General features: G+C 34.6%; 2 protein-coding genes across 2 annotated transcripts; one reads left to right on the top strand and one right to left on the bottom strand.

Annotated features, from left to right (window-relative positions):
• Positions 1 to 1,145: 1,145 nt before the first annotated feature.
• On the top strand, positions 1,146 to 7,746 carry MONOS_10135 (uncharacterized protein; the record flags this gene model as incomplete). The annotated part of the gene is made up of 1 exon (XM_067862552.1): positions 1,146 to 7,746. One exon carries the CDS (start codon positions 1,146 to 1,148, stop codon positions 7,233 to 7,235), a length of 6,090 nt encoding a protein of 2,029 aa, XP_067721358.1. The 3' UTR covers positions 7,236 to 7,746.
• Positions 7,747 to 11,581: 3,835 nt separating this feature from the next.
• Positions 11,582 to 13,565, bottom strand: MONOS_7401 (Rab, unspecified Rab-like protein; the record flags this gene model as incomplete). The annotated part of the gene is made up of 7 exons (XM_067877722.1): positions 13,453 to 13,565; positions 13,368 to 13,396; positions 13,149 to 13,316; positions 12,817 to 13,091; positions 12,367 to 12,724; positions 11,988 to 12,153; positions 11,582 to 11,818 (listed from the first exon to the last, which is right to left on the bottom strand). The coding sequence occupies exons 1-7, from the start codon at positions 13,480 to 13,482 to the stop codon at positions 11,582 to 11,584; spliced, it is 1,263 nt and encodes a 420-aa protein (XP_067721357.1). The 5' UTR covers positions 13,483 to 13,565.
• Between the last annotated feature and the right edge of the window lie 16 nt (positions 13,566 to 13,581).

Here is a 13,581-nt window from a genome sequence, read left to right as displayed (position 1 = left end):
TGATGCACAACTGTCAATTTCAGAATATTTCAACTTTTCATCATTCAGCTTATATCCGTCACAAAAAACAATCAGCAGAGTGTGTTGATGTTTCTTCTTCAGATTTCATTAACTGCGTTCAGCCATATTACGGATCAATTGTAGCTCCATCCAGCATTTCTTTCACTGCAAAAAACTCATCATTCCATTCATGCCAAAATAGCATCAATTTCAGAAACAATTCGTTTAATTCCAGTAACTTTTTCGATGAGGGAAACATTACGTTTGTTGATTGCTTCTTCAAATGCTCATCTCCAAACGATGATGGTGGAGCATTGTATTTCTCATCTGAAAATGTTGTCTGCCTAATTTTAAGATGTCATTTTAATGAGTGTTCTTGTGGAACACCAGATATCAATTGCGATGGCGGATCAATCATGACAAAATTATGTTGCAATGTTGAAATTTTCGATTCAAATTTCACTAATTCAAATGCATCATATTGCTGTGGTGGAGTTGCATCGTATTCTGATCGACAATTAATCATCAAAAACTGTATTTTCTACAATTGTTATTCAATTCACTACGCAGCCATTTTAATAATGTTAACAAATGGAGCAATAATTGATTCATCGCTTGTGTCCGAATGTAAGGCATCAGTGAATGCAGGTCCTTGCTTTTATGCAGCAAACGGAAAAGGATATATAACTGATTGTTGCATAAAAAACTGCGTTTCTAGTCTATTTGGTGCATTGCTATACACAATGTCTTTTGGAGAAAAACATGGAGGATCAATTAAATACTGCTTTTTCAATGGAAACAAGGCAAGTAACTCAACAAATGGGACAGATGTTACACTCATCGGAAATTGGGTTGGAAAAATATCTGATTCAGATGTTGTTGGATGTTGTTCAACAAGCAGCCATCCTCGAGCAGTTGATGGCACAAACAACAAGGATTATTGGCTTCCTGATGCTGTCACATCTTAAAATGGCTTTGATGAGTTATTTGTTTCCTGGCTGAGAGGAGCAGATGAATCTGGCTGTGGATATCGGGCTAGACCATTCAAAACCATTGGACATGCATTAATCAAGCGTTCAACACAAAATGTGGTTGTTTTCAGCGGGCATTATGAAGAAAGCAGCATTTCAATTTATTCATTCAAAATGGAATTCATAGGCCACAGATGCGACAACTCTGTTGTTCGCTCCAGAGATGTGACTTCGGGCGAGTCTCTGATTTATGTGGATAATGGAGATCTCATCATGGAGGCATTCACCCTTATCCACGATTCAACAAGCTCAGCCAGTGGCAGCCTTTTGTCTGTGAATGGAAATGGCGCAGCAAAGCTGGAAGGATGCGAGATTCGAAGCGAATCTGAAAGCCAGGCACAGCCATTCAGTCGATCTTTGATTGAAGCAAAAGGCGGATCAACAACAGTCATCAATAATTGCTTGTTCAAAAACATCTGCATGGAGAATATTCCCTTGATCTCAATGGAATCTGTGAATGATGTTGCCTTCTCAGGATCAGTGTTTGATGGTGTTGAGCGAAAGTCAGGAAACGGTTCATTGGTTGAAGTGACTGTGGATGAAGGGGAGAAATTGAGCCTTGTGGATTTCAGGATGCGTAACTGCTCGTGTCTTGATGGAAATGGGGGTGCATTGATGGTGAAGATGAATGATGGAAGCGAAGTGGCAATAGGCAACAAAAGCTCAAATGAATTTGGAAGTGGATTCGAACAATGCAAGGCAAATAATGGACCAAATGAAAGAGGCGTTGGAGGGGGAATCATGATTGACTGCACAGCTGGAGGAAAGGCTTTTGATTTTGGAAATATCATCTTCACAGGAAATCAAGCAGTTTACGGAAAGAATGTATTTGTGGTTTCCACAGAGCTTGAAGAGTTGTGTTCTCGCTCAAAGTTTGGGTTTACTCTTGATGAGAATTCATTGGATGAGCTGATGGGATTTGAGGAAAGCGAAATAGGTGCTGCAATCCCTCTGGTTTTGTTTTGGAAACCTTTTCCTTCTGTAGTTGTTGTGAGTGGTTCAACTGGCTCTGATCATTTGAAATGTGGATTTTCAGTGTCTCCATGCAGATCCTTGCAATATGCTGAAAAGACAAATTTCGGCTCTTCCGCAAGAAAAATCAAAATCGTTTCTCCTTTCAAGTTCGATCATTCATCTGTTTTGGAAACCAGAGATTGTGAGATTTCTGTTGAAAGGAAGGGGACAGTGATTGAAGTTGTTGGGGATTCATCGTCGCCTGAAAATGGATTTGTTGAAACAAGAATAAATGCAACATTCTCAAACATATCGTTCTCTCTTCCATCCTCGTTGCCTCAGAGCAAGCCATTTCTGTGCTGCACTTCACATTCGTTGAATATCCACAACTGTTGTGTTGTTCCATCTGAAAGCAATGTGGTTGTTGAATACAGCTTTTGCTGTGCCCTCAGTGGGGCATTGAGCCTTGATCAATTCGAAGTTTCAGACATGTGCTTTGGGAACTATCCAGCAATTTGCGTGTGTGGAGAGAATGCAGAAGGAACACTGGAAACAGCGTTTCTGAGGAATGTCACAAGCAATTCAAAGGATGGTCTGATTTCAGCAGAGGAAAGAGGATCCATTTCTATCCAAAACTCTGAATTTTCATCCTGTGCATTGGACAATTGCAGCATCGTGCTCATTAAAAATGGAAATTTTGTGAATATCACAAACACAGATTTTCATTCAATCACGCGTCAGAAGCATAATGGTGCTTGTCTTTGCATTTCGAGCGAAGACAACTCAGAAGCTGTGTCTGTCAATGTTTCAAATTGTGAGTTTGAAAATTGTGGTGTTGAATCAGAGTCAAACGGAGGAGGAGGAATTTATGTCAGTTCAGGAGATCAAAGCTCATTAACAGTCGAGCAATGCAGTTTCACTTCTTGCCATGCACCTTGGTCTCAGCAAGGCATCACAAAGAACGGAAGAGGTGGTGCACTGTTTCTTGATTTGTTTGGCGAGAATCCCTCATTCACAATTACAAATCCCATATTCTCAAACAACAAAGCAGAATTTGGTAAGAATATGTTTCTGAAGTGCATTGATCTGAATTCCACTGTCACAAACGATAAATTCGTCTTTGAATATAAACAAATGGCGAGTGATGAAACATTGTTCGTTGGAAGTGACACAAAGTTCTTGAATACTGATCTTTTCCGATTCCTCATCAAGTTTAAGAGTGGAACTGTGTTTGTGTCTGAAGACGGGGCTGATGTTTTGAGATGTGGAAGCAACAAAGATCCTTGCAAATCCTTTTGGAAAGGGATGAAACAGATCAAGTCCGATTCAGAAGAAAAGAAAATAAAACTGAAAGGAGAGTGTGCAATCAGAGATGAATTTGGCATTTCTGATTTGACAATTGAATCATCAAAAAGCACAATCGATGAGCCTGAAATGAGCACTTTGATGTTTGAGAATGTGCTTCCTGATAAAAATGTGTTGCTGAACGTTAATCGCAAAGTGACAATTAATCATGTTCGAATATCCGCAGGGTCAGATTTTGTGTGTCTGAATTACGCTCTCATTGCCTGCCAAAATGGAAACATCACAATGATGAGTTGCCAGTTCCACTCACTTGCTCCACATACAAATCCCCTTTCAGTTGCATTTATCCAAATTCTGGAGGGATTTTTGATGATTCAAGATTTGGAAGTTGAATCAATAAACATTGGGCGAAGCATGATAGAGACTTCCAACAACGTGAATGTTGGAATTACTAACATGAAAATCCAATCAGTGAATCTGACTGATGAAAGTCTTGTGAATGTTGTCTCTATTCCAACAGGTGAAAGAAATGAAGAGAAAAAACAGATCCAAATCAACTCTTCCTCTTTTCTTTCAGTGAACGGAAAGACTGATGAGAGCCGCATTCTGAGTTGCATCGACTCGACAAACATAAACATATTTGTTGTGGAATCAAACTTTTCTGGATGCCAGTCACCAGAAACACAAAAAGGAGGATGTGTCCTCATTGAGCTGTGCGAGGGAGCCACATTCAACTTGAATGAATGCATTATTGAAATGTGTGGGTGCTCGACAACAAATGGAAGGGGAGGTGGACTGTATTTGAGAACAGAACTCACAACAAAGCTCAGCATCCACATCGAGCCATTGAAGTTCGAGGCCAATACAGCTCATGTGGGACGAGATTTATTTATTGAGTGCAATGATCTGAACACACAACTGAACGAGACAATGTTCAAAATGGATTTTGATCCGAGTGTCTTTGTTCGTCTGAATGCTTTGTATGGGATTGACCGAAGTGAATTTTCATCTGAGCCTGTGAATCTTCTTGATTTTATTCTCATTTATCAGTCAGACACAATTATTGTGAGCTCAGAACAGATCAAAGGAGGAAATGATACAAAGCAGTGTGGAACCCTTGCCCTTCCTTGTGCCACCATTGGCTACTCCCTCATCCATCTGACTCACAAAGTGGACAGCAGGCTTCTTGTTGACTTGCAGAGTGTGATCGACTGCGAAATCGAACTCTGCGATGTGACGATGATGTCTCGAAAGAAGACAACAGCTTCAATTGAAATTGAGGAAATCACAGAAATGGAAAAGAGCTGCATTGTTAATTGTTCTGGCTCAGTTGCTCTTAAGCTGATTTCTTTCAGCTTACCAACAAAAATAACAACAGCTCACTCCTCATTCTTGTATTCAGAGCATGCAGCCCTCTCAATTGAAAGTTGTCAATTCTCAGGAAAGACAAGCATTGACGAGTCCCACATTTCATATGCGATTGTGGAGCTTGTTGATTCAGAATTGAGTGTCTTTGATCTGTTGATTGAAAACATCTCTGTTGCTCACCCTTTTCTGATTTGCATTCACTCGTTTTGTGGGAATTTGTCTCTCGACAAGGTCAAAGCGAATTCTGTGCAAGTCGAGAAGAATGTGGTTTTTGTCGAAGGAAAAGAAAATGTTGACACTGATCTTGCTGGAGAATCTTTTGATTTTCTCCATTCAAAGTTCGAAAACATCAGCATTTCTGGTGAGCAATCAACTGTGATCAATGTTGACAAATGTTCCTGTCGTGTCAGCTGTGCAAATATATCTCTTGTTCACAAAAGTGTGGCAAACATGAAAGGAAGTGCTTTGACAATGAGTTCATGTCAAAACATTGCTCTGGATTCCTGTTTGTTTGATGGGACAATGAATGTTGGCGATGAAAGGGATGAGTCGAATGCTGGGCAAGACGAGGTCTGTCGATGGAACGGATCAATGGTGGAAATGAAAGACTCATCAGCAGCAGTGAAAGACACCATCATGTCGAATGCCTCAGATGGAGCGTTGTCTGTGAGTGGCGGAAGTGTTTCAATTGAAATGGGGTTGTTCACAAATGACAATCCAAGATTCACAAAATACCCATCACTCAGAAGAAACATCATCTGTTCAGATTCTGGAACATTGAATGTGATGAGTTTGAAAGGAGGAGATGGATGGGAAAAAAATACATCACTTTGGATGTTGAATGATGTGTGCATCTTTGAAGGGATTGTTTCTGAAAGGGAATCATCGTTCTTCATTTCTGTGCTGGATAGTGTGAAAAGTGAAGAGAATGGAACAAATACAAATCTCAAATTTGAAGGATCGCTTTTTCTGCCTTGCAATTTGTCATTCTCTGTCTTGTTCAAAGAAGGTGACGAGGAATTGATTGAAACATTCAACTTCGAAGAATCAGCCTTTGTATCAGAAAATGCAGTGGTTGGAGTGATTGAAACAGAGCTTTTCAGAAAAGCTGGTGATGGAACAGAAGTGTCAGTGTGCATTCTTTTTGGAAATGAAGATTCGCCATCATCAACTGATTCATTTGTTGTGAAGAACAAAAGTGAAGCAAAAACGAATGGAGACGAAAGAATTGTTGAAGGAGTGAAAGAAGGAAAATCTTATTGGTTGTTGATTGTGATTGTGCTTGTTGTTCTGTTTTTAATTGTACTTGTTGGTTTTATTGTTTTTGTTGTCCGATGGAGTAAACAAAAGAGAAGGACAGAGGAACTTGAAGTCATTGTGAACGATAACATCAAAAAGGATCCGAAGGCGTTCGAGATGGTGACGATGGAGATGTCTCCAGAGGAGCAATGGAGGAGAGCAGAAAGGGAGGCTGAGAAGAAGAATGAAGAGAGGATCAAAAAGAGTGTGTATGCGAAAAGCTTGGGACATTCAGAATCATCAGAGCATCTTCTATCTGAGAGTGACTCCACTGAATACATCTTGGGAAAAGACTCAGATAAGATCCCAGAATGGGCATTGGAAAAGGAGGAGGAAGAAGAGCTCAGTAAGAGATCTCCATCGCCATCCATTTCATCCACTTCCACCACAGACACTTCAGACACAGATTCAACTTTTGTTCGGAGGGAGGACCTGTGCCCAACCACATCGTCGATGTCGAATCTGGTGGATGCAATGGCATGTTCATCCCCTCATGAAAAGCTGATTGTGGATTTGAGGGATTCACTGTTCATGCTGCTTCATGGAAGGAATGAGAAGAAGGAGATGGCGATTGGCACCTTGAAAGAAAGAGAGATGACAGCTGCCCAGATCCTGTTTTGGGTGGCTAATCTTTCGCTCCATTCATTTGATGAAATGGAGAATCCTCTCTCTTCTCTATCCAATCTCAGTCCTCACATTGTGCTGTTCTCTGAGCACATGGTGATCTGCATTGTCATGCGCTCAGACTTCTCATCTTCAGACTCAGATTCATCATCCATCTCTTCATCAACTGTTGTGACATCAGCCAGTGATGATGATGATGATTCTCTGCCTTCATCTGCATTTGAAGAGGATGATTATTACAAAAAAGAGTGCCTGAGGTGGAAGGCGCCTGAACTGCTGATCAATAAGAAATTGGGAGCAACAAAGGAATCAGTTTCATTCTCGATCGGTATGATGCTCTGGGAGTGCTTGACACTGAATATTCCCTTTGGGGAGTATGAAGCAGAAATAGCCGGAGACAAGATCGTGAAAGGAGAGAGACCAAGTTTGGAGGGAATTCAAAGCTCAAAGCATTTGCAAGCAGTTATTTCGTGCACTTCAGGGAATTCTGAAGACAGACCCACATTGACTGATCTGAAGCGTCACTTTATCCAGTGCTTCCCAGCAAATGCAATGCTGATCACTATTTCAGATGCCATTATCGATGAAGAAGAATCTGATGATGCGCAGGTTGCAAGTGACAACAACGAAACCTGTAGACAATCGGAATCTTGAAATAAGCAATTTTCCCTCTTGCACATTTCTGGAATGAAATAATATTTTCAAATTGACAAAAAGACACAAGAGTGCATTTGCTTAGTCGAAGAAACCTTTTGTTTTGTAAAATAACAATTACTGGAAGTTGTTTTGGGCTTTTGAAATAAAAGGTTTTTCAACAGAGAATCACACAAATTATTGGTATTTGAATAATTATTATTGTCAAAAGTTGTATTGTATTCCAATCATTCTCATAATTTCATTTTCATTTCTGAATATATTACCCGTTTTGCAAGCTCAATGAAAAAAGGAATTCGTTTGAAAGTTGTGCAGGAAACATCAAATGTCAACAGCCTTTGCTTGGATTTGTGTTCAAAATGCAAATACTCATAAGTTCAATTGTTTTAATAGCACATCCTAAAAATGATTGTCTTTTTTTCTCAAGGGAGTCATGATTAAATTTGACATTTCTTGCTCATTCACTTCGCATTTAATTCCATTTCAACAAAACAATAAATATAGTTCTCAATATTTTCAAAGGTCTTTCAAAAACACTTTTTCCACCTTTCAATAGTCCAGATTCTTGAGTGAAAAATGAATATGTTGAAGAAAAAAAGGTTGTTGTCAAAAATAAAATAGAAAATGGACTTCAATGACTAGAAAGTTTATCAATATGCATATTTGCAAGTGCATAATATCTCAACTCCCAAAGAAGGTTGACACAAAACAATACGCAGTTGTATTGTCTGCTGTTGTGTGCCAAACACTGCTTTGGTTCTGAAACATCAGCGCACAAGCAAGCTGAAAGAAATCAGTGTGCTTCAGTTCCCACATGTAAGTAAATGATGAACGGTTTTGCAGAGAAAATAGAAAAAAATTTCAATAAAATAAAAAGAGCGAAAGAGAAGCGCATAAAAGGGAAAAATTCGAATTTGACGTACAGACTGAAAGAAAGAAAGAAAGAAAGAAAGAAAGAAAGAAAGAAAGAAAGAAAGAAAGAAAGAAAGAAAGAAAGAAAGAAAGAAATAGAAATTTTGATTGCTAACCCATAACAACTTTGACTCTATCAATTTTTATTTTAAGGTGGTTTTTTAATCCGGACATTTTTTTTATTGGCATATCTCACTAAATAAAAACAAAAAACAAAAAAAGCATGTTGCACCAGGTTTGAGCACGTATTAAATGTTCATACAAAAAATTTTTTTGTCAATTATTGTTTTTGATGAAGATCTTGAGAATTTTTAATTTATTTTTGATCATTTGTTTTGCTCGTTTTTAATCGACTCTCTTTTTCTGTCAGTTTTTAGCTATTGGACCATGAATCATTCATAATGAAGTTTTATTATTACAAATCTTTTTTGTTTTTTCTCATTTTTTCACGAGTTTTTCGCATTTCATTGTTTTTGAAGAAAATTATAAAAAACTGAAAATAATGAGTTTCACAATATTTATTAGATATTTTTTGTGATATGAGCCAAATGATAAATACTTGCAGTAAATATGCACAACGTAAAATTTTTGTTAAATGTTGCTGCTTTTAGCAGTACAAATCAAATTTTCATTTTGACAAAATTGCTCATTTTGTTTTTGATTTAATGAAATATGACAAACAATTTTGAGTAGCAATGCATTTTTATCTAATTTGCACAAAATTTTAATATTTTTATGGAAAGAACAAAAAACAGTTGAGAATATATGAGTTTTTTATAATTTTCTTCAAAAACAATGAAATGCGAAAAACTCGTGAAAAAATGAGAAAAAACAAAAAAGATTTGTAATAATAAAACTTCATTATGAATGATTCATGGTCCAATAGCTAAAAACTGACAGAAAAAGAGAGTCGATTAAAAACGAGCAAAACAAATGATCAAAAATAAATTAAAAATTCTCAAGATCTTCATCAAAAACAATAATTGACAAAAAAATTTTTTGTATGAACATTTAATACGTGCTCAAACCTGGTGCAACATGCTTTTTTTGTTTTTTGTTTTTATTTAGTGAGATATGCCAATAAAAAAAATGTCCGGATTAAAAAACCACACTATTTGGGGAAAAATACGGATTTTCAAGCTTTTCATGCACAAAGAATGAAAAAATCGATTCACTCATAACTTTATCTATCATTCTCAGATTTCAATATAAATTAATTTTTCTTATTTGCAAAGAGCCATCATACATGTGATGACAAAAAGTTTTGTGACATTCCATGAATGTCAAAAAATGAACCCATTTTTTTGAATTTTTCGAACACAAAAAGCTTATCGAAAGCGCATAATTTTTCAATGAAAATGCCTGAAGTCAAATAATTTGTCCCATTTATTTATTTATTCTTTTTTTAATTATGTAATACGGTTTAGGCAGAGACTTTTTTTAGAAATTGCAAAAAAAAAAAAAAAAAAAAAAAGTTTTTTCAATTCCATTTTTGTTTTGTTTTTTTTCACGTTCAAGTGCACTTTATTGATAATGATATTAAATATTACAGCATTCATTTCTTCAAAAAAATCATGACTAAATCAATTGAAAATCACTCATTATTATTTGAAAATTGTGAATATTCGAAATCTCGAAAACAACAATTGTTATTATTCCTGAGCTTATAAAAAATACCGTTTTTCTTTTTAAATAATGAGATAAATTGCATTGAATTTTCGGTTTAATTTGATTTTATATATTTTTTATTTTTGTTCCATTTGATTTAATTTTTATTAATTAATTTTTATTAATTTTATTCATTTATCTGTTTATTAATTTATTTATTTGTTTGTTTGTTTTGATTGAAGACCTTTTTTGCACATATTAAACAAGTTTATAAACATTAGGATGATAATTTTTGAAATCAAACTTTTGTTCAAGTTTTGATCAAAACTTAAATCTCAATGAAATTTTTGAAAGAATAATATTTCTGCAGCAACAACATCATGGACAAAATGTGTGAACAGTTTCGGTTCAATTTTTCAAAATCCCATTGAGATGAAAAATAAAATAAAAACTTGAACGAAAGTTTGATTTCAAAAATAATTATCCTAACATAAAGTTTATTTTCATGAAACATAAACATTCAACAGAAAACAGGATGATAACCAAAGGAGACATTTTCCCTTTATTCAAATGAAAAACCTCATTATTCAATCACATGCTGTTTATTCGAATAAACAGCATATCACCAAAATATTGGATGCATATTCCAATAAGCACTTTTCTTTCCAATAAAAATGTCTTATTCTGATTTCATTCATAGATTTTTGATCGTGTCATTCTTATTGATTTCATATTTTTTCAATCGAGATTTTCGAATTAACAATTTGTTGCATATAGTTAATTATCAATTTTGTGTTATTGAAAAAATCATAAATGAACTTCTCTGTTTTTCAATGACAATATGTGTTTAGTAGATAATAATTTGAAAACATGTGACAGTTTTTTGAAAATTCTTTTGCAAATAACTGTGAATTAGAAGATCACACATATACCGAAAAAATATATGATTTCAATAATAAACACCCAATTCAAATAAAAGAATTCTTTCAAAGATACAAATATTTAGGACAAGTACCTTTTCTTTTTGAATTAAGTTCCACACTATGTTTTCAAGTCTTTTTTTTTAAATTTTTGAAATTTTTGAATTTTTATTCATTGAAATAGAAGACTTATTCAGTTTTGTTCGGAAATTATCACTTCGGTTATTATCAAGACCTCGAGAAATCACATTTTTCCGTTCATTAAAAATAAAATTTACTCATTTTCTTGTGTTTTTTCTTTGCCAATAATCATATCAAAATAGAGAATAATCACAATTTTTTTTTAATTATGTGAATTTTTCAGTCAATTTTCAATATTTTTTCTAAATGAAAGTTATAATTTTTTGCTTCAATATTAACGAAAAAGTTCATTGAAATATAATAAATATATCAATTTTTTTAAAAATGGTGGATTTTGATAAAATTTGAAAACTTTCTTTTTCGCTTTGAAAAAATAAATTTCTAAAAAATTTTCATGAAAAAGCAGTTTAGGTTATAATCAAGTTCAGTAACAATCACAAAAAAAAAAAAAAAAAAAAAAAAAAAAAAAAAAAAAAAAAAAAACGTGAAAAATGGATTGTGATTATTACAGAGCTTCACTGTAATAATAACATTGCAGAAAAAAGTTTGGAACAAATCTCAGTTTTTTTGTCAGGATTGCTAAAAATTTGCCCCATTTTTTAAAATCATAACGCTAGTAATTTCCTCTTTGATACCTACGTCTTTCCTCGCAATTCCAACGAATTCTTTACAAAATTACAAATTGACCCCGTCATTTTCATTAATATTGTTCATAAAAGAAGAAGCACCTTTTTCTTTATTGAATCTGTTGGAAACAACCATGTACTAACATTTGCTATCTTTTGAAGTAATTTCATCATTTTTCTTTTTTTCTTTAAATTCTCTCCTTCTTCTCCCATACTCTTTCCTTCTTTTGAAGTTCTGCCAGGATGCTTCAATTGGTTGATATAATTCCTCGAGGCCCCCAATTTTCCTGCTCAAAACAATTCCTCGCGAAACACAAGACTTAACTTCTTTCTCTTTAAAGTCGATTGAAATGAAGCTTTTCCTGAAAAATCTCTTCTTTTAAGCATTAGACAGAAAATAACAACAACAATAAAAGAAAGCAAATTAGAAAATATGTAAATAAAAGATAGAGGAAAATAAATCAGATGCATCAATATTAAAAAACATTGAATTAGAAGGAAAATCTAAATTTCAAAATAGCCTCAACAAAGGTTGAAATGCATACCACTAATCTTATTGAAATAATTGAGTGGAATGGAATTGAATGTTGCAAATCAATCAACACAGAAGACGGGCTTGGTATTGACAAAGGCTGTGCTTTTGGCACAAGGTCGATGGACGAATCGGTTATGACAGCTGTAAAAGTCCTAAAATAACTGGGGTCATCATGGCTTTTAAGCAGAAAGGGAAAAACAGGTTCAGAGACAAAATGAGAGGAGTGAAAGAAAATTGGCAAAAGGATAGGAGGAAAAGTTACAAAATTGAATTCTAAAACAATTTTGGAAATCTCATCTTTTTTTATTCATAGGAAAAAATAAAAAATAAATTCTTTTCTAAAAAAATCTCTTTATAGTCTCAAAGAAGATTGTGAGAAATCAGCACACAGAGTCACATTTACATCATCAACTCGCAAAATCACTCGCTTTTCTTTTAATTCTTTTGCAGAATGCTTCTTCTTTTCAACTAAACAATTCTCAATGAAAGTTGATTCATTATTATCATCATCTTTTAACGACTTATCTTTTTCAATATCTTCCTCTTCATTATCATAAAAAGCATCACTTTCACCGATTCCATCATATTCGCTGATGTCCTCGCTTTCTTCTTCATCTGCGTCTGCATCTTCTTTAACTTTCACAAATCTTCCTTCTCTTTCAACAGTTGTATATTTCAAAGACAATCCAAACCCCAAATCGTCTCCGTCGCTTTCAGCTGTATCGCTTCTTCGCTTCATCAAAATTACTAAGAATTTTTCATATATTCGTTTCATAAAAATAGTTCAGAAGGTTTAAGTATTTTTCGTGTGTGAATGAATTTTTAAAACAATAACACACATTTGTAAAGTTTATCGATAAATTCATTCACATTTGCTCCCGTAAACGCAGAAACTTCGGAAAATGTCATTGAATACTTCTGCGCAAATTTCTCTCCTTCAGTTGCCTTTACTGCGCGCTGATTTGACAAATCTTCTTTGTTACCGAGAAGTCCAGAAACTGAGAAAGCATCGATAAATGGTTCAACCATCTGATACCATGAGTTGATCATTTTAAATGTTCCTTTTTTAGTTATATCATAAACAAAAACAAATCCGTCTGCTCCTTTTAGAATTCTAATTGTTTTTAACATTTAAGTTTTCAATAAAATTGTGAAAAACATTGTGACAAACATATCAATTAATCCTCGATGCGTTTCCAATCCAGGTGTATCCCAAATTTGAAGTTTAATTTTTAAACCATCCGTTTCAATAACTTTATCGAGCCAATCAAGGCCAACTGTTGGCTTAACAACTTCTTTGAATTCATCTGCAAAATATCGATTCAGCAATGCGGACTTTCTGCATAAAAAGCAACCTTCAAGTTATGTTATCATGAAGAATGATGCATACCCTACATTTGTTTCACCCAACAATACAATCTTCAAAAACAAAAGCGTTTCAAATAAAAAACATTTTGAAAAAGATAGCTCAAAACCTTGAACGTAGGAATGTGATAAGTATCCATGAATCCAATATCAACTGATTAGCACAAATAAAATTCTAACAGGTTATTTACACAAAAATTAACAATCACATGAAATTTATAATGGCTATTAATAATTAA

The sequence above is a fragment of the Monocercomonoides exilis genome (genome assembly GCF_001643675.1).
Source record: "Monocercomonoides exilis strain PA203 chromosome Unknown scaffold47-789622, whole genome shotgun sequence".
NCBI classification, from domain to species: Eukaryota; Preaxostyla; order Oxymonadida; family Polymastigidae; genus Monocercomonoides; species Monocercomonoides exilis.
This window is presented reverse-complemented; position numbering and strand designations above follow the sequence as displayed.